This window comes from Mastigoproctus giganteus, chromosome 9, assembly GCF_048544385.1.
Source record: "Mastigoproctus giganteus isolate SK-2022 chromosome 9, ASM4854438v1, whole genome shotgun sequence".
Taxonomy (NCBI): domain Eukaryota; kingdom Metazoa; phylum Arthropoda; class Arachnida; order Uropygi; family Thelyphonidae; genus Mastigoproctus; species Mastigoproctus giganteus.
Genome location: NC_143583.1, coordinates 94847453 through 94874619, shown reverse-complemented (window position 1 = coordinate 94874619; position 27167 = coordinate 94847453). Strand labels below are relative to the sequence as shown.

Sequence of the window (27167 nt, the reverse complement as noted above, 5' to 3'; positions counted from 1 at the left end):
ATCCAGGACCTTTATTAGTAATTATTAAGATATCATCAAGATATATCTACCAGAGAACATTATATTTGGGAGACATGGCATTAAGTATACCTGCTCGACCTTATTCAGATAAATTTCAACAACCAATTTACTCAAGCTAAGCCCCATTGGTAACCTGAATATCTACTTGTATATTTTATCTTGGAAATTAATATAATTGGTTTGTAAAAGGAATTTAGTCAAAATATTTCATTACTGGGTAAATTTGACATTTTTAAACAAATTGTCTGATCGTGGATAAGGTCCCACATTGTGTCAATTCTACATGTACATTGGTGTACAAGGAAACAACATCTAAAGAGAATAATTCCTCATCTCCATTTAGCATTTTTTCTTTTAATTGGTTAAATAACATCTCCGAATTCTTTAGACTAAACTTTAATGTTAAAAGCAAAGTTTTAATAATGTTGCAAAGGTATGCATCGAGCAATGAAAAAGCTATTTCTGTAAGAAACAATAGGTTGGTCTAATAGGATATCCTATTTTATTTTAAAATAGAATATCCTATTTTAAACCCTTTCTGAAAAGAGTTTATACCGCATTAGTCCTAGCTTTAAGGGATTTTAAAATGGCCATCGAAATAGTCTTTTTTTTTCTGTACTCAGTTAACTTGCTATTAAATTGTTTAATTAAGCTGTCAAACACTGCTTTCTCTACAACCCAGTAGGTAGAACTATTGGATATAATATTACTAAGTTTGCCTATATAATCAATTTTATTTAAGACCACAACTGTATCACCCTTATTTGCTTTCTGTACAATAATATTGATGTTCTGTCGTAATTTTTGGAGACCAATGCTCTCTTCTTTTGATAACCTAGGTATATACGGGTCCCTATTCTGATTGATAATTCCATTGATCTGCTGTATAAACCCTTCCTTATTTTTAGTGTTCTTTAATCCAAATTCGAATTCAATAACTGTTTGCTTTTTAGGAAGATGTCTGGGAGGTAAATTATAATTGGGCCCCTTACTTAAAAGATTAATTTGTGGAATAGACAATTCATAAGAAGATAAATTGACCACACCATGGTTGGTAATATTCTCTTCTGTATGTGTTACACAAGATTCTGTTGTGTTATGTCGTGTTAGCCTCTCCGAAATTATACGCTGTAGACCCTCTACCCCTTCGCCTTGTCTTGTACTATTCCCCCTACACCATATTATCATTCGCGATTGAGTGTTGAGAGTTGTTTGTTTGTTATTTGGTTTTTAGGAGCATTAGCAACTAAGGCCATATTGCTCTGGGGATATGCGGTGGTCATTCCCTGACCTTTCTGCATCCTCCGTATTTGGTGGGCACGGGCTTGAACCCAGGTCTAATCAAGAAGCATGTGCTACACACTGCTGCTCCTGCCCACCTGGCTATGGAGGCACCAGTGTTGAGAGATTAACAGTCCTACTAAAAAGGTATGAGGTTTCCTCTTATAATTTAAGATGTATATATATATATATATATATATATCCAGAGTTTCCAACTCAAATTTGATATAGATATCAGTGTTTCACGCAGAGGAAACTGTGGAAGTCATCTAAGAACTACTTGCTTTATCCTCCAAGACAGCTAAAATCTTAGACATCATACCCAATCTGTTGACAAAAGATGAGGGATGGCAATGGTCTAGTGATTATCACATGGATTCACAAGTAAGAAGGTTCCTAGTTCATATCAGTACACCAAGTACAGTGGCACTAGAAAATTCTAGTGCCATAGTGCATGTGGCACCTGTTATTAACTCTGAATCGTCAGACATTGCTATTACACTGTTGAGGAGGTCTGTAAACTTAGCCACATCAGCAGTTCCCAGTGACAGAACCCATCTACAAAAATCAAACTTCTGCACAACTCCCTTTTTTTCTATTTTAAATAGTTTGTCAGTAAGGCAATATTCATAAAGTATATATTTATTTTATGTTTACAAATACTGCCATTACATTTAAAGAAAGAATTTTATTTCAGAACTTAATGGCAGCTGCTCATACATACTGACATTATATTCTTATTATAACTGAGCATGCATGTCATGATTATTTTTTATTTTTTTAATAGTGAAACAATGCAAAAACTAAAAAGACAACAGCTCAGACAGTTTTCTGTTGAATTTGTATTAATTCAAGAGAAAACTGCCTGCACTGCTGAAATATTTGTTAATGCATATTTGTATCCCACTATGAATTGTTTCCAAAGTGCTAAGAAATATTGCTCGTACAAGATAAGCCAAATCATGTGGATATGAAAAGCGTGGAAAAATTTTGTTCCAAAAAGTAATACCACATGAAGAAATACTGAAGTGTTTCATCCTATGGTGTTGCAACAGCTAACACCATATATACAGTGCTCTTCAATTCTTGATTAGGAACATTATGCAAACTAGCTTTAAGCATTTCTAGCTTAAAGGCAATGTCATCACCATATGTGAAAATTCATAATTTTCACATATGGTGATGGTCACCTCTCAGAAATCCAGATATTACTGCTGCTACCTTGTCAAGAAAGTCTGCAAGCTTAGCTACATCAAGTCCAAGAACTCCCACTAAATTCTCAATATGTTATTGTATGGCTCAGTTTCTCCACTAATTTTTTTCATCAAATCCTGCTCTTTCATGGTTTGAGCTCACTGCCACATGGGAAGTACTGTAAATGTACATTACTGAGAACTCAATACCCAGCATATTATTCATAACCATAATACAAGAAATACAATTTTCTGCTATATCCTAATTGCTTGGTCAGCTTGGTTGATACATGTGATTCCTGGTTGGGAAGTTATCTCAAAGCAGAATTTACAAAGAAAACATTCAAATTCTGGTGGGCTTTATGGCTATCACTGCAAGACATGTTGTAAACATTCCACAACTGTTGCAGGCAACAATTAAATGCAGTTCTACACTCTCATCATACTGTTGGCCTCTATAGACACCCTAGTAAACAATTTAATCAATATAACATGTGAAATGTGTAGTGTACCACACTGTAATCTGAATAGGCTTGTTAAATAGTAATTTTATTCTAAATAAACAGTTGAATTTATTCACTGTATAACAGGGAAAAGTAAATTTCACCTTGACAGCACTTCCTGGAATTAATTTTTTATTATTATTATTCTTATTATTTTTTTTTCCCCATTTCCATCTATATGTGACAAAAAGTAAGGCATTTTAACTAGAACCACCCTGTATATGCATATTAATAAATGCATTAAAGGAAAGAACAACTTACCAAAAACAGCAAGTAAGGCCTGTAGAGCAAATTGTATAATTCTTCTGTTAGCTTGCTTCCCCATTCTTAGAGTAACTTCATCCCTGCCAACTTCCATCAAATCAAATCCTACAAAGTAAAATTTTGATTTTAAAAAGAAAACAAACACTATCTAAACACCTGTACTTTCACTTCTAAATGATATATTTGTAATATTTTTAAAATTCTTCTTTTAATACTTATACATTCCAAATATAACAACAAATTATACTGTCAAAGAGGATGCAAACTATCCTCATATACCGTAACAACTTGGACTCCATACTATGTCAATTTCAAACTTCACATGGCTGGATTAGGAGTGTGAAGGTTCTACAAGTTACTGAGATTCTGTTCTAATATTTCGGTGGAGCATATTATAATATATACCTCACTCAAAAAAAAATGCTCTACAGGATTGAGATCTTGGACTGTGTGGGCTGGGAAGCAGGGAGAAGTCAGTATTATGTTCTTGTAATTCCTGATGTGTGATATAGACTTCATGGCATGTTACATTATCCTATTGTAACTACTATTCCAAGGAAGCAGATCACTACCATAACAAGATGCACCTGGTTCTAATAATGTTTAAGTAGGCTCTACTGTTTAGACTCATAGGTATCAGGGATCCCAGTATATTCCATCAAAGCACTGCCTTCATTAAACAATGGTGGGTCTGTGTCATTGATTTGTTTTTCCATATCCAAGTCTTTCCTTCTATACAATGCAACTAAAACTAGCATTTATAAAACTAAATGACCCTTTACATTCCTCTAACATGTAGACCACCCGAACAACAAAATTAAACCTAGTGAGATTTTTAATTCCATTATGGTACAACAAACAATTACCTAGAAATCATTTCTGGGGAATATCTTAAGAGGGATCATACTAGTTGAGAATATGATGACTGAGTTCCTTTGGATTTTTATGGCACATAAGCTACTAAGCAAGAATGCACAAAATGACTGATCAGGGCCAGTATCATGGAATAAGAACAGATAAAAGAAATTCTAGAAGTGTAAAAAATTAATCCATTTGAAAATTCAGAGGCAGAACTGGCAGTCATCAAAATAAAAATGTAAAATGCCCAGGTAAGACCTAATTGTGCAAAGTCTCTACAAACAGATGGACTGGGTGAGCAAGTATTATTATGAGTGATGTCGATTTAGTAGTGGTGGTAGTAATGGCAAATAATGCAAGAAAGCAAGCTTATATAGCATGAGCCAAAAAAAAAAAAAAAAAAAAACACCCCTACACAGCTCACCCATCCATACCCTCCAAGAATTTGTCTAGTTCTTCCTTGAATTTATTCGGCTCATCCATTTCCACAACAACAGGTGGAAGTCTGTTACTACAATCAACCAACCCACTGGTTGAAGCCAAACTTCCACACATCTATCCTGGAACCAACCTTCCTCAACTTGAATTTATGCCCCACTTCCTTTGTGACTGTATCATAGTATTCACTCAAATTGGTCAGACAAGAATTCCCCTCAACAAACCCATACTGTGACTGAAGTATAACTGCACTCTGCCTACATGGCCCTGCATTACTTCTTTAACCAGAGACTATTATTTTCCCTGGAAGAGAAGTTAAGCTGACAAGTCTGCAATTACTCATGTTGTCTTTTGAATCCCCTTTATGAATTGGGAATACATTCACACATCTCCAGTCCACTGGGCCTGGGTTAGATGGAGTCTATCCAATTATATTAAGGGAGGCAGCAAAGGAGATAAGTAAACCCTTAGCCATAATTATGAGAGCATCCTTGGATTCAGGGGAAGAATGCTCTCATAATTATCATCAAGTGTTCCAATGTGATTTAACCCCTTCCTCCTACTGTTAATATACACATAGATGTTGTTGCTGTTTTTCTTTGCATTCTTTGCCAGAGACTTCTCATAATCTTTCTTGGCTTGCCTGGCCTCCCTTGCAACTTGATTACAGACTAATTTATATCTATCATAGGCTTCTGTATTACCTGAAAATTTATATGCATCCCACGCACTTTTCTGTTCTGCTATGTGTCTCAATAGTTCATCTGACATCCGTTTATGTCTGAGCCTTGAACAGTATTTCTTTGTTAGTACGAAAAGGCTAGTAGCTTCTAAAGTCACAGATACCTTGCTTTCCAGGCTGCTGCATGTTACCAATAGTAGCAGTGCAAGAATCACTTTCACCTCTCCCTGTGGCTCTAGTTAAGCTATTAATCTGGTTTAGTAAAGGACAAGATTTTAAGGTGAAATGTGGAATAAAGGATTCCATTCCTACAAGAATTATTTCACTGACACGATCTGAACAAACGTTGACATCAGAAGTTTTGAAACAGCAATCCGACCATGGAAAAGAAAAGAAATCTTGCAGGTCATCCTATTTTGCATTCTTGTAATGCCAAACAACACGAGGTTGGGAATATCTATGAGATAAAGGCTCCATTGGAGAAGAGACAATCAAGTTGTGACCTGAGGTGCCTAAAGGACCACTCACTTCAACCATGTACTTAGAAGGGTTGTTTGTGAGAAAAAGATCAAGTGTGTTGGCTGTATGGTTAGGATTGTCTGACATTCTGGTAGGTAAATGAACAATTTGCACGAGGTCATTAGTAATTGCAAAAGTCTCAGCATCTCGACCAGCTGGGTCTGTGTGACTAGAAAACGGAGTCAGCTGGAGTTGAGAACATTAAAATCACCAAGGAAAATTACCTCACTTGTTAGGAAAGTTGGACTGGAGAAAGTCAAGTTGCAAAGAGAGGACGTCAAAGAGTTCCAAGTGATTAGTGGAGTTGGGAGAACGGTGTAGGAGAACAGATTAATTTGACAGAATGAAGTAGAGATTTTAAACCAGAGAAGATCAAAAAGAGGAGATTCCAAATTATCAAGTCTCTGACAGGGAATATCAGAACAGACATATGTACACATACCACCTTTGAGGCAAAAGGAATCATACACCGAATAATTTGGGCAACTGAGATGACAGTGGTTGAATTAACCGATAACTGAGATTCTGTCAGAAAAAGTACATGGGGGTTTGGCAGACTGTAAGTGGAAATGGACATCACTGAGATTAGAAGTGAGACCACGTATATATTTGTGAAATGAACTAGGAAATGTTTAGAAAAATCTTAGATAACCCACCTGATGTTGCTGATGAATTAAACAGGTAATTAAGAATCTAGATTTCTATAATGACCAATTTTATACTATGTGAATATCAAGATGGTTTATTTAGCTATTAATTAAATCACTATACATTGAGGTAATGTTCGGGTACCTTGCCCCATCTTTAGACTGTTTTATATACATAGGCTGTTTTTTTTAAAGACAGAAAGAAAAAGAATAAACCAATTTACAGCAGTCTTCAACTATATTAACTGGTAATTTAGATTTATATTTACTGACAAAAGACACTGCATAGTGAGGAGAGGCTGTAAGTGAAGTTGAACAGCAGGAAAAGGCAACATTGACATCACAGATGACTACTTACTAGAAAAATTTTCAATCCTAAAGGCAAGTAAGGCTCCTGGAGTTGACAACATATACCCAGTAATTTTGAAGGAGGTGGCAAGAGTGTGCATTGAACTATTATGAGGACACTGTTGCACTCAGGAGAAGTTCCAATGTATCACCGATATATAGAAGTGGATCTAAGAGTGAAGTAGGCAAATATAGATCACTTAGTCTGACCTCAGTGGTACAGAAAATCATGGAGGCAATGACAAAGAATGCAATACAGGGACATTTAGATAGAAATAGAATTCTGAAAGATGCACAAAATGGTTTTGTTAAGGGAAAATCATATTTAACTGATGTGAATAGCTATTTTGATACAATTACTCACAAGCTAGATGTAAGAAATAATTTCAACATTGTATATTTGGATTCTAGCACAGAATTTGACTCAGTCCTGAATGAGAAATTATTGCATAACTGGAAAAAGACAGAATCGCAGGCAAGGCTCTAAGATGGATCACAGGATGGTGGCAGGACAGGAAGCAAAGTGGTTGTTACTAATGGTTACTCTTCAAATTGGTCTAACATCAAAAATAGGGGTCTCACAAGGAATGTTTCTGGAGTCATTGTTGTTTCTGATTTTCATAAATGAAAAATAAAAAGAAATAATAAAAAAAAAGAGTATAGAGGATGGGATGCCAGAATTTGCAGATAATGTCAAAATTGGAAAAACAGTTAACAATCAATACTTAGCAGTTCTCCTTCAGGATGACTCTGATAGGCTTCAAGATGATCAGAAAAGTGGTAGCTACGTTTTAATGCAGCAAAATGTAAGGTCTTATACTTGAGGAATAGCAACCCAAAAAACCGTATTTTAACTCAGCCCCACTAAGTGTGGTTGAATTAAAAAGAGTAGAGGAAGAAACATATTTAGGAGTTATGATACAGTCAGCTATGAAGTTCTCTGAGCAGTTGTAGACAGGTGGCAAGGAGGGTCCATGGTATCCTATTGATGATTTATTGAACATTTGCTTGTATAGATAGGATACCATTATCCCACTGTATAAGGCAACTGTAAGGCAATGCTTGGAATACTGGGTTATGAAGACTGTACCAAAAAAAAAATACATTGAGCTACTTGAAAGTCTAAAGAAGGGCAACTCATCAGTAAGATATTCAAAAAGGCACACATATGATGGACTCTGAATATATTGGCTACAGAGTAGGGCAACCAGACCTCTGATTAAGGTCTATTAGGTTTTGAGAGGAAGCAGCAAAATGAAAGAAGGTGAAATTTTCACTGTTACAAATTATTTTAGAACTAGAGGTTATAAATTAAAATTACATGAAAAGGAGATTTAGACTGGACTGCAGGAAGTTTTCATTTTGCCAGCAATTTATTAATTGCTGGAATAAGTTACCTTCATGGATGGCTGAGGCTGACAGCTTAGGGAAAGTCAAAGATCGGCTAAATAAAAAGAGGGAAACAGGTTGTTTATTTTCTTGTTTCATTTTTTTTTTTAAATTTTCAATTTTAATTAATTAATTTTTTTTGGGCAGTGCAGCAAAAGCCTATGGCTTTCTTGCACTGTGTGGCAAATACTAATACTAATTTATGGAGAAGTTGTGAAATAACTTTAGAAAATCAAGCCTGAGATATTGTGTAACACAGTCAAATACTCAAATGATTCCTGAGACTTATTTATCACAGCCATTCTTCCAGCTAGGACAACTGGAACTTACTATCTGGGAGTCTAAAACACTTATGGAATGGATATTCAGGTCCCACTTAAGAATGAAGTGGGCTGAATCTCAGTGAAGTCCAGTTGCTCTTGAACAACCAAATCCTTTGCTTGCACTTTCACAATGGTGAGACTGTTAGTAACCCTGGGTATATTCCTCATGTGCATGGTCTGAAACACTGCACTTAGTATACTGGAGGTGACCACCCAGTGAGAACCAATGAAAGCAGAGGCCAAGGTGTAGTATCTACATCACCCAATTTAAGTCTCCAGAGCAAGGCACTTGCAACCCCCTTCTCTTGTATTATTGGTATGAGTTATATCTTTTGAGGTTATGGTTAAGGAATATATCAAATATTCCTTACATTTCAAGGGTAGAGCATTAAGACGGCATTCACAGACCAGATGCTAACACAGTTCCTCTTCAAATGCATGTACTGGCAATTCTATAGAAGGCATCTAGCTCACCTAGTGAATAAGAACACTACCTCTACTCCATCAACTAGAGATTGGAGGGCGTTCTAGTATGTGTATGCAGGATCACTGTAAAGGCTGCATTATGTCAATGTGCTGAGTACATTCTTGTTGCTTGTATGCCATGTCCAAAAATTTCATTAATTCGTACAACATTAGCATAGGCATATGATGCAAGAAAGAAAGCTTATACAGCATCACACACAAAAAAAAAAAAAAAAAAAAAAAATCCCATTTCACCCAACCATTTTCTCCAAAAGTTGGTCAAGTTCTTCCTTGAATTTATTTAAGCTATCAACTTCCATAACAACAGATGGAAGTTTGTTCCAGTAATCAACTACCTGCTGACTAAAGGAAAATTTCTACACATCTATTCTACAACTATCTTTCCTCAATTAGAGTTTATATCTCCTCAGGTTCATAATCTGAGCAAGAGGAAGAATTCCATCAGCATTGAGCCTGCTCAAACCATTCAAGACCTTATACACCTCAATCAGATCACCTTGCAGGTGCCTAGTCTCTAGATGCTGCAATGAACTTAAGCCTTTCTTGGTAAGAGCACCACTCTGTTCCCCCTCACCAGTTTTGTTCCCTTTCTCTGTACTCGTTCTAGCAACTCTACATCCTTCCTAAAATGAGGCCTCCAGACCTGTATGCAGTACTCAAGGTACAGTCTGACCACTGCCTTATACAAGGGGATAATTACCTCCTTATCCCTGCTAGCAAAATTCCTGTATATCACTGACAAGACCTCATGACTTGCTCTGGCAGCCTGTCTGCACTACTCAGAAAACTTCATATCTGACTGCATAATTACCCCCCACCCCTAGTCTTTTTCATTCTCCACTATCCTGAGTGTAGTACTACACAGTTGGTGCATTTCTCTGGGGTTAATTCATACAACATTAGCATATGCAGTAGTTTGCATTTGTTGTTGTTGTTTTTTTGGTTTTAGGAGCATTAGCAACTAAGGCCATATTGCTCCGGGATATGCGGTGGTCATTCCCTGACCTTTCCGCATCCTCCGTATTTGGTGGTGACGGGCTCGAACTCCAGTCTAATCAAGAAGCGTGTGCTACGCACTGCTGCTCCTTCCCACCTGGCTATGGAGGCGCCCACTTTGCATCTGTCAATGTTAAACTTCAGTTGCCACTTCTCAACCCATCTGCCCAACTTTTCTAGATCCTGTTGCAGTAGCATACTGTCTTTAACAACCCTGCCAACCTTTGTATCATCTGCAAACTTGGACATTAAGCGTGATATAACTTCATCGATATCATAGATAAATACAGAAAACAAACAATGGCCCTACACTGAACCCTGGGGGAATCTACTAATAAAATTAGTCCACAAATAGCGGTGTCCATTGATTACCACTCTGTCTTCTCCCACTCAACTATCCTTTTATCCATTGTAGCAACTTACCCTTAATGCCATACTGCTCTCCTTCTACTTTTAGTTTATCTGCTGAATGCATCATGAGTAGTTAAACTCGTTCAGCAAACTTTTTAGTTACACAGACCTAGCTGGCCAAGATTCTAAGGCATTTGTGATTACTAATAACCAAACACAGCTTGTTCACTTACCTGCCAAAATACTAAACAATCTTAAACATGAACCCAACACTCTTAATCTTTTCCTCATCAACAACCATTCAAAGTACACAGTCAATATTAGTGGTCCTTCAGATCACAATTTGGAGAGGAATTAAGCTCTGTTATTCTCCAATGGACACTCTCTCTCTCTTTTCCTCCTTAGCCTTGTGTAGTTTAGCAAAGCAAAAATGCAAGATGGGATGATCTGTGTGATTTCTATTCCTCTTTTCCTTGGTTGGATTACTCAAATCTGATGCCAATATTTGCTATGCAGATCAAGTCCATAAAATTATTCCTATACGGATGAAATCTCTAGGTTAAAGAAACAAGACCTAGAGTATCCTAAACTGAGATGTAGTACATGTTGTTCAGCCATGTTAAATTAAAAATGAAAATGAAAAGCTTGTAACTCAAGGGATGACTGTATTTACAGAAATGCAGACTCAAAATAAGTTTTAACATTTTATAAATCTAGTATGTTATTATATGAAATAATAAGGCTGCATTACACAAATAGGCAGATGAAGTATAACATGCAATGCACTGATTTATTCTTGAAAAATATCATATAATGAGTAATGTGTTTCCAATATGTTCAATATGCAAAATATCAGTGAAAGAGCTGCTCAGAAAGTAAGTGTTTTGTGAGGGGAAATACATTACTGACATATTAGTAAATTAATAAGAGGAGTTTACCTCAATATAATTTAGGTAAACATGAAAATACGGGATGTTTGGAAATACTCATTGATATATACGGGATGTTTGGAAATACTCATTATCTCCCAAATCCCCAATAAAAATAAAATGTGTTAATGTAAGTGGATCGACGAAAAGATTACTGATAACAGTTACTCACCAAAGATATGTGTACATTGCTTTTTCTCATAAAGCATAATTATGTGCCTTTATGCAGAGTATGGGAATCAATGTGGCACTACTAGAATGATGACATCAAATACATCTCAGGCAGCAATTTATTAATTGCTGCCTGAGATGTATTTGTTCCTCTTTGCTGAGGAACAAAAAAAATGAAACAAGAAAATAAACAACCTGTTTCCCTCTTTTTATTTAGCCGATCTTTGACTTTCCCTAAGCTGTCAGCCTCAGCCATCCATGAAGGTAACTTATTCCAGCAATTAATAAATTGCTGCCTGAGATGTATTTGATGTCATCATTCTAGTAGTGCCACATTGATTACCATACTCTCAAAGTTTGAGAGTATGGGAATCAATGTTCCTCAGCTATTTGGTCACAAACGAACAAAGCTACCTCTTGTGGCCTTGTTTCCTAGGGGTCTCACATCCAGTTAAATAAAAATATAAAATTATACAAATGTGACAAGTAATTTTAATATTTTTCTAATAGAAAAAAAAATGATCATTCAATCCGTTATATCAGTGAGTGTACAAGTCACTCTTTCTGGACTATCTATCAACTTTTCTTTCACTATTTTCCTCCATGCTATCCTCTTTCATGTTAAACCTTTAGTCCTATCTAACTCTTTCCTGTTAGACCTTTAGTCCTATCTAACTCTTTCCTGTTAGACCTTTAGTCCTATCTAACTCTTTCCTGTTAGACCTTTAGTCCTATCTAACTCTTTCCTGTAATGCATTGATTACACTGGACCAATGATGACACTTCCCTCTTTGTCTACCTCCAGGCCTATTAACATTCATGTTTGCTATGCACATCTTTTCCCATCCTTTCTATATGTCCATACCATCTTAAGTCTGCTTCACTTACCTTTGAATGAATATTTGTTACCCAAGATTTTTTCTTATTTTTTCATTTGTAATGTGGTCTTGCCAATTGTTTCCATCTGTTAGTGCCATCTATTTTTCTTAAAACTCTCATTTATGAAGATTCAAAATTTTCTAATTCTAACTGAATAATCAATAGCAGATGTAACTGTATACAGTTACATCTACTATACCCTGCAGTTTTGAGGGAGAGTGCAAGGAAGTGTATTGAACCATAGAGTTAATTATGAGGGCATCTTTGGAATTGGAGAAGTGACAATGTATTGCCAATAAATAAAAGTGGTTCTAAGAGTGAAGTTGGTATCTACAGACCAGTTAGTCTGACTTCAGACTGACTTCAAGTAGGAAAAAACCTTAGAGGCAATGATTAAGAGTGGAATCCAGGGACATTTAGATCGCTATGCATTCTGAAGCACATACAACATGGATTTGTTAAGGGAAAATCATGTTTAATTAACTTAGTGGCTATTTTGATACAGTTACTAATGAGCTGGATTTAGGGAACAATTTCGACATAGTTTATTTGGATTTTAGCAAAGCATTTGACTCAGTCCCTCGTGAGAGGTTACTCTATAAGCTTGAACAGGTTAGAATTACTAGCAAGATTCTAAAATGGATTACTGGGTGGCTGCAGGCAGAAGGTTGTGATTAATGGATATTCTTCAGAACCCTGGGAGCTCACATCTGGTGAGTATGGGCTTGGCACACCCAGGGTCCTGAGCTGGATATCATCATTCTTCTCTTTCTTGGTGATTCCCTTCTACTTGTGTGTGTGTGTGTGTGTGTGTGTGTGTGTGTGTGTGTGTGTGTGTGTGTGTGTGTGTGTGTGTGTGTGTCTCTTTCTTTCTCTCTCACTCTCTCTCTCTCTCTCTCAGGAACTTTTTTTTTCCTGGTGCAGCATAAGCCTCAGGCTTCCTTCATCATATGGCTATTAATAATAATAATAATAATGCCAGGAATGGGGTCCCTCAAGAATCAGTTTTTGGACCACTGTTTCTCATTTTCATAAATGACATCGACGAAGGGATAGAAGTAGTGATGTCAAAATTTGCAGATGATGTAAAGATTAGCAGAGTCCTTAATGATCAGTGCCAAGCAGCGCTCCTTCAGGATGACGTGAACAAACTTCATAGATGGTCAGAGAAGTGGCAGCTATGTTTTAATGCTGCTAAATGCAAGGTCTTACACTTGAGAAATAGTACTCCCAAATAAATGATACACTTGGTGGGGTTGAATTAAAAACAGCAGAGGAGGAAGGGATCTGGGAGTTACAATATGGGTAGATATGAAGTTTTCTGAATAGTGTCAATAGGCTTTCCAGGAAAGCCCATCATGTTCTATCGATGATTTATTGAACGTTATCCTGTATAGATAGAGAGGTCATAGTCCCACTGTATAAGACAATTGCAAGATGACATTTGGAATACTATGTTCAAGTATGGAAATCTCAACTGAAAAAAGACTGAGCTTCTTGAAAGGGTCCAAAGACGGGAAACTCGAATGGTGAGATTGGCAAAAAGATGACTATATGAGGAAAGACTCCAATTATGTGGGCTACCAGAGCTTGGCAACCAGGCACCTCAGATGTGATCTGATCGAGGTTTATAAAATTCTGAGAGGGATTAGCAAAATGAATGAAGATGGAATTCTTAGTTATAAAGAATTCACGAACTAGGGGCCATAATGTGAATTTTAGTGTTTTGCACCAACCTTGCGTGGAAATAAAAACAAAGGAAACTGGACTTTTAATAACTGAGTTTATAATAAATTATAATAACCTGTATTTACAATAAATTTAACTTTATGATAAACTATACATATAAAATATTAAAATCTGCTACATTATGAACGATAAAATGCATTAAAATATACTAAGTTAAAAGCGATAAAAAACCATAGCTTTCAAAGGCTCCAGCCTTCTTCTTCAGCGGTCAGACTGCTGAAGAAGAAGTGTGTATACATAATTTTGAAACACCCTGTATATATATACAAAGGGTACTAGGAAAGTTTTGCAATATGACGCAACAATGAATCACAGGAAGCTGCTTGTTGCTGCATGTTGAGACATGTTCATACGTGCATAGTAGCCGCCACGCCAAGTCGATGGGCTCAGTTATTCATTAGTAGTGAGAGTGTAAAGTGCTTGCGATGGCATCGTGGTCACGAAATGAGATAAGGACAGTTTTGCAGTATAATTTCGTGCGTGGTTTAACCATAGACCAGTGCTTAGAAGAAATGACTCTTGCACTAGATGATGATTGTCCACATCGTACAACGATATTCAAGTGGTATAGAGAATTCCAAAGGGGAAATTTCACTCTGGAAGATTCTGAGAGGCCGGGAAGGCCACGAACGTCAGTTACGGAGGAAAACGTTACTGCTGTGAGGAAAATGCTTGACGAAAACAGGCGAGTGACCTACCAACAGATAGAGGATACTTTGGGCCTAAATGCACCAGCAATTCGTTCGATTCTGCAAGATCATTTGCACGTGAAGAAACTTTGTTCTCTCTGGGTGCCGCATCAACTGACTGAAGAGCAGATGACACGACGTGTGACTTGGTGCCGGGAGATGTTAAAAAAGTTTGATAAGGGACAATCTCGGTATGTGAACAACATCGTGACAGGTGACGAGACTTGGCTGTACTATTACGATCTGCCGACCAAGGCTTAAAACAAAGTTTGGGTCTTTGATGATGACGACACACCCGTAATTGTCAGAAAATCCCAATCGGTAAAGAAGAAAATGATAGCTGTATTTTTCAAATCGCGTGGAATTGTGGAACGTGTCGTTTTGGACACGCAGAAGACAGTCACAGCTAAGTGGTATACTCAACAATGCCTGCCTAAAGTCATTGGATCTATGAAGAACCTGCGGCCAAAGTCAAGAATGGACACCTGGTACCTCCATCACGAAAATGCTCCAGCTCACTGTGCCAAAGCCTGCACCGAATATTTGACCACGACAGGACTGAAACTTCTCAAGCACCCTCCCTACAGTCCAGACCTTGCTCCCTGCGACTTTGCACTGTTCCCGCATGTGAAAATGAAGCTAAAAGGGAGGCGGTTTTCCAGTGATGAGGACCTTCTACGGGCTTGGGACAACGAGTGTGCTTTACTCCCTAGTGAAACTTGGCAGAACTGGTTTAAAGATTGGTTTCGGAGGATGGAGAGGTGTATTGAATGTAGAGGAAATTACTTTGAAAAAATTAAATAAACAAAGCTGTATTGCAAAACTTTCCTAGTACCCTTTGTATATATATAGGTTAACAGTACGTATTGTCAACAATTTTTTTACAATAATTTAAATTTTTGCTTTATACCTCTAAAACGATGGAGTACCCAATTAAGTTTTAAAGAAAGAAATGCAATTATAAAATGGTATTGGAAATATGAAAATAACAATTATTCATTTGTGGGATAAATTTGAGGAGCATGGAACCACTCAGAATATCAATAGCTTAGCATGTGACAGGAAGAGGACATCAAGAAGTAATGAAAACATTGAAGCTGTAAAAAATGCAATCTTGTGCACCCCAAGAAAATCAACTAGTTCACAAGAGCTAGGTTTAAACCATACAAGTGCTTTTAGAATGATGAAGGAATTAAAAAATTCAATTCAACAAGAAGCAGAAAGCATTTTATCTGATTTGTGCATTTCAGTATATAGATCTGTTGAAGACGGATGCAGCTCATGCATTCATGCTGATGGAGGGCATTTTGAACAATTAAAGTTTTATTGTTGTAAAAAAAAATTGTTTTTTTGTCTACAATGTATCAAAAAAAATTTACATTTGTATATATCGTTCATTAAATATAAATTTTTATAGTGTGTATACATAATTTTGAAACACCCTGTATATGCAAACCTAAACATGGACAAGTATCATTGACACAGCAATATATTTCACTTGCTTTACAGAAAGGGAAAATATTAAAGTTTTTGAGCATTCTTACAATCATAAAAATTCGATTCAATTCAGTTCCTTAATGCCCTTAAATGCCAACAACTAATTTCAGAACACAATGTGCTGAATGTTCATTTTCTCAACTATAAGTCCTTTAAGTCATCTGTACAAAATAAAACCGTACATAACAGAATTCACAATTCCAATGGTACCTAAAACTGATAATAAATCAAAATATTGAGAATCCATTAATGTATAACTTTTCAAATCATTCAATTTTTAAATTCCTGTATAAATGAACTGTGGTCAAATATAAAAAAAAAAAAATGTTATAAAGAAAAAAATTTCTATACGAATAAATTTTTACAACTATAAAATTAATTATGTCTACAAGATATATACATAGTATTTTTTTTTCTGAATAAAAATGCAGTATAAAAGTAGGTATATATATAAATTATGAAAAATATATGAATTTACCAATATACCAGTTCTCATACACAAGATGTATGAGAACTGGGTGAAAAGTATACATTAAAAACACAATGAAACAGCATGCAAGAGCTGCAGACACTGATTCTACTGGAATATATATAAAAGTAATAGTACCAAAGAAATAAAACTATAAAGATAATATAGCAAGAGGATGGAGTGTAGAGACAGTGAAAATTAATTAAATTTAGAAAACCAAAAGAACAGGTGCATGTATGCACACACACACTTTAATCTCACTTCTTAGATCTTGATATTTTAGGCAACTGAATGGAATTAATTATATAACATTGATATTACATATATATAATATATATATATCTAAAAACTGACTATAATTATTTTAACAAAAAAAAAAAAAAAGAAAGAAAGAAACACACAAAACACAAGTGTTCAGTGTACATTTAATGAAAAATGCTACTTTGAAAAATAGAACCTACTCATCTAGTATGGGACCAAAAAGAAAACAGAAAGGAAAATGATATTTATCAATAATCCTTTGTTCTATCTTTACTCTTTAAAAACTAACTGACAACCTGTATGTATCACTAACCTAGTGATGCTAGTAATTCATGACAACCAGGAACACTCCATAGGCGTACACTAACTGGACATTCAATGCTGTCTGTTTCCTGATCTTTTTGTAGGAACTGCGACATCACTTGACGCATCTGCAAGAAAAATAAGTTCAATTTATGATTGTTCAATATTGTTTCCAAAACAATTAATAAAGAGAAAGCTGACTAAATTATAAAAATGGTGTAATAAACAGTTTTAATTCAAAAAGTTAATATTCCCAGAATCAACTGATACAAAATAATTGAATAATAAAACATTTTATATATTCATATATTCTAATAACTTTAATAGGAAAAATTGAAGAGCCATTTTTCTTGATTGAATTCAAGAGGTAATCTGTAAAAATTAGTTTTTAGTTAACATAAGAAAGAAAAAATTGTAATATGAAATTTTCTGGATTTATCAGAAATTTTCCTTATACATCTATTCTAAATTAACAAAAAAGTGAGACAAATTAGTGAGCTTGTACATATCAAAGGAGTCGCATGCAAATTTATTACAGTGATATTGAGTACAATTGCAGATACAATGATTAATTTTAACTTTCCTTTTTTGATTATTTTGTGTTCTGAGTGAAAAAAGCTGCTATCTTTAATTTTAAAGAAAGTTTTCCTTACATGAAATAAATCATTACCTACTAATAATAACAAGACAGTGTTAAGTGGTTCAGAAAACTGCTGTATTATGAGGGAGATACAGACTAATAACTTAATGGTAACCATAAACAGAAGTGAAATTGAATCTATTGAGACTATGGAGTAATCTGAAAAGGTTTTTTTTTTTTTTTTTTTTATATGAAACTCCAAACGTGAACAGTATTAGAACCTATACTACTTACTATGTGCGGGTTGAAGGTTAAGATGAAAGAAGATACTTGTTGATATTAGACTTGAATTTCTGTAGATGGTAATTTTCAGGAAATATATGTAAATGGGGCTGTTCCAGAAAGCAGATGTTGAAGGAATAAATGAGGAAGAAGAAAAGTTTGTTCTGTGAGTTTGAAGTCAGACATAAAAGGATGCTGATTGGTTGTGGCATGTGTTTGGGCTGGTTTGGAAGAGAGAGGGGAGAGAATTTTAGAAGCCAATTCAGAAAAACAATGTCCATAGAAAAGGCATGTAGCAGAAATAGAACATCTATGTGACAGAGTGTAGAGACTTCATAAAAGATGGGTCATTAATTAATTTAACTGCCCTCTTTTGAATGGAGCCTAGAAGACTGAAGGTTACAAGGCCTGCTGGAGTGTGTTGGGATTACTAAGAGCACAATCCTTCAGAACCGATACATCCTAACCTTTCATTTCTAGAAACAGTGTTATTTTTTCCAAAACTAAAAAAAAAAAACCTCTTTAGTATATTATGGCAAGATAACCAACAAGCCTATGGGTAGTATGGCAGCCCTTCAAATTCACTTTCCAAGTCCTTAAGAAGGAGGGCAGACTGGCGGTGATTCAGTCCTCTGGAGACCAGATGAAATTCACAGTCTTGAGCACATAGTCCATTTTCAGTATTTTCAAACACAGAACCTGCTGATGAATAATGCAGTGGAAAGATTGCAACACTAGAAGAAAAACTGAAGGACTGAATCGTCCTTCAGTTTTTCTTCTAGTGTTGATACAAATCCTTTGACTTTGCCTGTCATCGCTGGAATGCCATTGGTAGTTACATCCACGAGGCTTGTATTTCTCCAGAATGCTCCATACAGTAAGGTGGTAGATGACTTTCGTCAACTGGTGAAATACCACCACTTTGCTTATTGGAGGCTTGAAGTGGTGAAACCCATGTTTAGTCTCTAGAGCAAAGTTTCCGGCATCCCCCTCCCCTCATACTTCTCCTTCAACCCATGCACGGTACTAAGTACTATAGGTTTTGATACCTTTCGTGTTTGGGGTTTTCATAAAAAAAAAAAAAAACAAATAGACAGATAGATATGTACTTGCTTATACACTAATGCACTAGGAAATAGTAAATAAATTTGAAGTAATGGTTAATTCATCATATGCTGACATTATAGGAATATCATAAAACATTGTGCCATTCTGAGAGAGAAGATACAGAATTTGAATATGCTGCATAAAATATCTACAGATGGGATAAACATTTCTCAAGTTAGCTAAATTTGTTAATTACAAGTCAGCACAAGCCCTAGGGCACTTAAATAAAAATGCACATACAGTAGAACCCCGCTATTCGCGGTCGCTGATTTAATATAAAATGAAACCTAAAAAAAAAATGTGAATTTTAAAGTGCTGTGAACATTTTCCGCCATAAAAAAACATGGGCATGGCTAAAATTATCTTTCCCGGTCAAAACAGTGCTCAGTGGGTGGGGGGAGAGGGGTGACAAAATCGCGAGCATGGATGTTTCTCGCTAATCCTTGTTCGGTATGTGTTATGCGCATGTCATGGAAGGTTTCGTCGTTTGCTTTTAATTTATATGCTTATAAATTGAATAAATTTATCAATTTATAAATTGATATGCTAACAAAAGTGATAAATTGACCGTTTTGCAGTGTAAAACAGACTTTTTCGAGTGTGTGTGTTAACGGAAGAAAGTGACTTTCTTGTGGACAAGTTCTTTCTAACCTGTACAAAAATATGGCTACGAATAACAAGGGAAATGCGAAAAGATCAAAGAAGGTGATGACATTAGAAAATAAAATTCAGTTATTAGACAAAATTTCTAATGGTGAAAGTGTCTCCTCAGTGGCAAAATATTATAAAATCAATGAGTCAACAGTACGATCAATCAAAAAATTGGAAGAAAAAATCCGCCGTAGTGTCCGTGAAAACGCGCTAATTGCTTAAAAAATTTGCTCTGTAACTCATGATGCTAAATTAGAAAAAAATGGAAAAAGCTTTAAATCTGTGGTTAGAAGACTGAACTCAAAATAAAATTCCATTAAGTTCACTCATCATTCGTGAAAAAGGCAAAACTCCTTTATCAACACTTTAGCGAAACTGGTGATAGCACTGGAAATAAAATATTAAATTTAATATTAAATTGTTTCTTATTTTCATTTCGATGCTATATGCTTGCATTTCACTATGTACTGTCTATGTACATAGTCATATTATGAAGGTACATATAATACATACATATACAAAATTTTAGACTAGTTTTTCTTATAAATTTCATACTTTGGAACGGAACCCCTTTATTACTATGGGAGCCATAACTCAGTATTCACGTTTTCGGTATTCGTGGCATTTCTCAGAAACGTGACCCCCACGAATAGCGGGGGTTTACCGTATATCCTACTATATAAATTATTAAAGGAAAACATGTTGCATAAATACTTACCAGCTGAATAATGTCATCAGCATATTCTGGACTAGAGAGTAGTTTGGTTATGGCACTAAGAGAAACACCTGAAAGACCTAATAAAATAAAGAAAAAGATTCCAAACTGAGAATGGGGGAAAAAAAAAAAAAAAAAAACTTGAAACATAAATATCAGTTCCATTATTTAAACAAAATACTATACTATTTTAAATTAAATTCAAACAAAAAGACTTTATAAAAAATTAAATTAACTTTCTTAACTGTAAGCATTTGGAGAGAGCAACTATCCCACTGTTAAATTTAATAACCTTTCATGTGGCACTAAGAATACATGACCAATTTGAGTGAAACTTTGAATACCTTTTCTTTAAACACTTAACAATAAAAAGTAGCTATTTTCTGTTACCTTTAACCTTAAGCCTGACATAAACAAATATATATCAACCAGTAAAACTCTCATTGGTTAATTTCCGAAGTAATTTGGGGGAAGAGGTCTTCCAGATTAAGCGATAATAATCCAAATTATTATTTTATTATTAGCCATATGGTGCAAGGAAGACTGAGGCTTATGCTGCACCAGCCAAAAAAAAATTTCTGAGTTACTCTGTGTGAGAAAGAGAGAGAGAGAGAGAGAGAGAGAGAGAGAGAGAGAGAGAAGAATGATGACATCCAGCTCAGGACACTGGGTGTGCCAAACACATAGGGCCAGCCCCTGGGGTTATTAGTGAAGCAAAAGATAGCCCTAAAAGACAAAAAAAAAAAAAAAAAAACCTTAGAATACAAATAAATGGAAAATTTATGATATAGGTAGTGCTGATGAAATTAATTTAAAAAAAAAATAACTGCAGGGCCTTTATTTAAAAACTATAAAAAGGCAATACATTTATTGCCTTTTTATAGTTTTTGTCTTCTTATATATTTATCAGGTGGTGTATATGTATTGTCTTATATATTTACCAGGTGCCACTGGCGTCGCACGCCAATGCCACTTGTTTGTTGCTGTGAATACCATTTAAATACAACTTCTTCTAGTCTTCTTCTTATGTCAGTCTATTTGATAGACTGCTTTTATCACACCCCACATCGAATTTTAAAGGAAATGTCTTTATAGACTCTTTCTGATTTGAATATCTGATACGGCCTGTTGGCCAAAACCAAATTCTTCAGCAATTTTTTATTTCCAGGAACACATTCAAATCGTTTTATCACTTTGAGCTTGTTAATGATAGTTAAAGTATTATGTTTTCTTTTTTATCTCACTTTTTAATTCTTTATAACCCATAATTATATAAAATATGGTAACTTATGTACATATTGTATATGCATATAAAGAAGTATGTATGTATATGCATATAAAGAAGTAAGCATGTGAAGTGATATAAGCAATAACATCTGTCCGACTCAAGAGTCAACAACGATACTAATAACACAAAGACAATGTATTACATTGTCTGTTCCATCTCTCTTTTATGTTCCATCTCTTTTAAGTTCCATCTCCATTATGTTCCATCTCTCTGTGTACATTCAATCAGCACACAGTGGGAGTTACCCATCTGCCTTCCTAAATCCAGCGTGTTTTTCAAAGGATTGGTATTGGTATTGGTGTTTAAGGGCCAAGGGCAGCTGAGGCCAAAATGTGCCAGTTCCTATATTATCATTCTCTAATTATATAATAATTTATACCAGTTTGGCATCAGAGGAATTCATATAAGTGTATTTATTTAAGGAAGGTATACAGTTCAGCTAGATTAGCATTAGTTTTTCAAAGTACTCAACTGTGAACAGAATTTTTCATATTTCGATCCTATTAAGTGTAACCAGAATAGCAAGGGTTTACTGTATCACTGTATTGTTTAATAACTGACCAATGAAAGTTTTACTTGATGACATATACACTGAAGAGGCAAATCATTATGACCACCTACCTAAAATGATGTTGGTCCTCCACGTACAGCCAAAACAGCTCTTACCCAGCGAGGCATAGATGCTACAAGATTTCTAAATGTGTCTTGTGGTATCTGGTACCAACACGTAACCAGCAGATCCTTTAACTCCTGTAAGGTCAGTGGTTGAGACGATGCAGATAGGAGTTGCTGTTCCAACACAAACTACAGATGCTCGATGGGATTGATGTCTGGGGAATTTGAGGGCCAGGGCAATACCTGGAAGTCTTCCTCATGTTCCGCAAACCAGTCTCGAACAATCCGGACAGTGTGGCATGGCACATTATCCTACTGAAAGATGGCACAGCCAGAGGGGGAAACCATTGTCATGAAAGGGTGTACCTGGTCAGCAATGCTGTTTAGGTAGGTGGTAGAATTCAGAGTGCTCGGCACATGAATGACTGAACCCAGGGTATCCCAGCAGAACATTGCCCAAAGCATGACACTGCTGCTACCAGCTTGTTTTCGTCCCATGGTGCATCCAGGTGCCATCATTTCCCCAGGTAGATGATGCACACGTACCCGGCTGTCCACATGGTGCAATCGGACCAGACGACCTTCTTCCAATCACTCAAGATCCAGTTTCGATGCTCGCGTGCCAATTGTAGGCGCTGTCGCCAGTGAACCATGGTTAGCATGGGCACTCTGAGCGGCCTGCGGCTGCGCAGTCCCATTTTCAGCACGGTTCGATGTACTGTGTGTTGTGACACATTACTTCCGTCACAAGCATTCCAATTACTAGCAAATTGCACCACAGTCACCTTTCTGTTGCAACGTACCATCTGGGAGAGCCTTCTCTCACCTCGAGCATAGATGAGCCATGGTCATCCAACACCTTGACAGCAGTTCGTGGATTTTCCCTCCTTGGACCACTTTCGGTAGGCATCCCACCAGCCATGCTGTTTCGGATATGCTTTGACCCAGTTGTCTGGACATTACAATTTGGCCTTTGTCAAACTCGCTTAATTCTGCCGCCTTTCCCATCTGAAGAACAAGAGTAACACTGATTAAAGGAGCTCAGTATCAGGTGTTTTTTATATCACGTCCCAATCCGCGCACACGCCGTAGTTCACCTGCAGTTGCTTCGATCTGCGTAACAACTCGCTGATCATAATGTTTTGGCTCATCGGTGTATTTGTTCATGTCAAGATTACAGTTAGAGTGAACAGAGTATAGACACTCATTAGTGCACCATATAAAAATCCGAGGCTTAGAGGGGAACAGGTATCCTGTGTGTTATCAGACACTCAGCCTAAAACATTGATGGATCCAATATCTCTCTATTACAGAAGATTTAGGAGAAGTCCGGTTGGCCTGCCTCCCTAAAATCCACTCATGCACACCTTCTCGATGGTAAGCCCTGTTACGTCACTTAGGTGGCAACGAACGTGTAGAGTGGTTCTCTTCAAGACGCCTGGTCAGCATGAAGAGGAAAAGACCAAACCCTCCAGCATATGACAGAACGATGAAGCAAATGGCCCTAAGCTAAGAATCTCTGGGTAAGACTAGGCTGCCATGCACGGAAACTAAACCTGGCCTGTTATAACGTAAGATCACTCATCGGTGAAGACAGGATATTAGAGCTGGAAAAGGAATTAGAAAATGTTAATTAGAATATCATTGGTTTGGCTGAAACAAGAAGAAGAAATGAATCACTTATAAGTTTATCAAGTGGAAATCTGCTGTACCCCAATGGAAACAGTGAAAGGAGTGAAGGTGGAGTTGGGTTTCTGGTCCATAAACATTTTAAAAACAACATTTTGGAATTCAAAAGTACATCACCAAGGGTGTCAAGACTAATACTCAAGATTTCTAAGAGGTACAAGCTAAAGATTATAATGATTTATGCACCAACATCGAGCCATGATGATGAAGAGGTTGAAGAAATGTACACCGAAATTGAGAGTCTTCTAGATGAGTAGAAAACCCACTACACTATTATTATGGGAGACTTCAATGATAAGGTTAGAAAAAGACAAAACAGCGCAGAAAAGGGTAACTATAGGAAATTTTGGAATTGGTGAAAGAAATGAAAGAGTTGAAAGACTGTGGAATTTGCAGAATCTCAAGGACTGTCAGTAATGAACACTTTTTTCAAGAAAAGGGTGAACAGAAAGTGGACATGGAAAAGTCCGAATGGATTAACTACTAATGAAATCGATTTAATCCTCACTAACAGAAGATATATTGTGAATGATGTTACCGTCCTGAATAAGGTAAATGTTGGAAGTGATCACAGAATGGTAAGATGTACACTTGATATAGATATAGGAAAGGAAAAAAATGACTCGAGTAAATAATACAAAGGTCTTGGAGATAACAGAAGAGGAGAAAAAACAGTATGTACTGGAACTTAAGAACAAGTTTGAGCTTCTGCAGACTGCTCAGGACCAAGATATCGACGAGGAATACTACAACTTTCTGAAAGTGATAAAGCCCAAGAAACCTATAGGGAAAAAGAAATCCAAAGAAGAAAAAATTAGTCAAGAAACACTTGTCATGATGAACCGAAGATGACAAATGAAAAGCAAGAAAAACACTGACAGGGAGAATATTGAGTATAGTGAGTTATGCAAAGCCATTAGAAAGAGACTCAAAGAGGACATAAGAAGATTTAACACAAGAAAAGTAGAACAAGCATTAAGGAAAAACAAAGGATTTAAATCAGCAGCCATGAGCAGTAATACAGAAACACAAATGATACTGAAACTGAAGAATAGCGATGGTGTACTTATAAACAGGCGAGAAGGCATAATTCAAATAGCAGAAGACTACTATAGAGAATTATACAAGGAGCAGGGGAATGATGCCAGCAGTGGGGAAGATGGATTGCAAAGTAGCAACAAATACGACATACCCGATATTCTTCCTGATGAGGTAGAACATGCATTGAAGAAAATGAAGAATCAGAAAGCCCCGGGGGAAGATGAAATTACTGCAGAGTTGTTAAAATTGGGAGGAAGAGACATGGCACAAAAACTAAAACTGGCAAGACTCTTCACAAAATGCATTACAAAAGGTGTGGTGCCTGAGGAGTGGATTAATGCAATCATAGTTTTGCTGCATAAGAAAGGAGATAAATCAGAAATTAGAAATTATTTGATAGACCAATTAGCTTGTTATCCCACATCTACAAGTTGTTCAAAAGGGTCATTACTAACAGATTAGAAAGAATACTTGATAAGAATCAACCGAAAGAGCAAGCTGGCTTTAGGACAGGATTCTCAACTATGGATCACCTTCACGTAATATCACAGCTAATGGAGAAAGCAAATGAATATAAAACACCATTATGCTTAGCATTTGTGGATTATGAAAAGGCATTTGACATACAGCATAAGGCAATGTTTCGGGCACTGGAAAGGCAAGGCATTGATTCCCCATATATTATGATTTTGAAGAAAATATATGAGAGTGCTACCTCCTTTATTAGACTAGACAAAGACAGTAGGAAATTTAAAACTGAGAAAGGAGTTCGACAAGGGGACACAATATCTCCGAAGCTGTTTACTGCTGCCCTTGAGGAAGCTTTCAGAATATTAGACTGGTCGCAGAAAGGAGTCATTGTGAATGGAGAGTACCTAAACCATTTACGATTTGCAGATGACATTGTGGTCATAAGCCACGTCCCAAAGAATTAGAGGAAAATCTTAATCAGTTATGCACAGCTAGTAAGGATTTTGGACTAAAGATGAATATGGCTAAAACAAAAGTAATGATGAACAAGTATGCCACAGAAAGGGAAATAACGATTGAAGGAGCAATAATTGAAAAGGTGGAGTCGTATACTTATCTGGGACAAGTTATTAGCTGTAATAATGATAAATGGCTGGAAGTCAAAAGAAGAATAAATTTTGGATGTATAGCATTCAGGAAATATAGTCACATACTGAAGAGCAATATCCCAGTTTGTCTGAAACGTAAAATAATGAACCAATGTATACTTCCCACCATGACTTATGGAAGTTAAACTTGGGCACTCACCAAAAGAATGGAAGAGAAGCTGAGAACTACACAGCGAAGAATGGAACGAATCATATTGGGAATCAGACTGTTCGATAAGAAGAGAAACACATGGATTAGGCAGCAAACTCAAGTAAAGGACATTCTTATCAAAACTGAAGAACTAAAATGGTCTTGGGCAGGACACATAGCTTGAAGACATGATGACAGATGGACTAAGAAAATAACAGAATGGTGTCCAAGAGGAGCTAGAAGAAAACCTGGAAGACAAAGGCTGAGATGGATAGATGAAATTCATGAGTTTGTGGGTAGTAAATGGATGTCCAGTGCTCAAAACAGAAGGAACTGGAAAGTTTCTGGAGAGGCCTTCATCCTACAGTGGATTGAAAATGGCTGATGATGATGATAAAAATCCAGTGATAGTGATAATCTTAGTCTTTGGTCCTTGAGGTTGTCACAGACATTCTCTCAGATATGCCAGACAAGCTGTACTTGCTACCCGGGAGTCTAAAACGCTGATGGAACTGATATTCGGGTAACACTCAAGTCAAGTGGGCCCAATTTCGGCGAAGTCCGGACAGTCTGTGACAGTCAAATCCTCTGCTTGCACCTTCATGATGGTGGGACTGTTAGTAATCCTGGGTATAACCTCCATGCACAAGTACATAGTGGGTGACCACACAGGTGTGAACCAAC

The 27167-nt window shown here is 36.4% G+C and overlaps 1 protein-coding gene across 1 annotated transcript in view; it reads right to left on the bottom strand.

Moving 5' to 3' along the window:
- LOC150080557 (tetratricopeptide repeat protein 28) overlaps positions 1–27167 on the bottom strand; it is a 305395-nt gene that overhangs the window by 7335 nt on the left and 270893 nt on the right. The window contains exons 20-22 of the mRNA XM_090380734.1: positions 20585–20661; positions 17257–17374; positions 3260–3367 (exon numbers count right to left, since the gene is read on the bottom strand). Of these exons, the coding sequence (XP_090236860.1) occupies positions 3260–3367; positions 17257–17374; positions 20585–20661 (303 nt within the window). The remainder of the gene's footprint in view (positions 1–3259; positions 3368–17256; positions 17375–20584; positions 20662–27167) is intronic.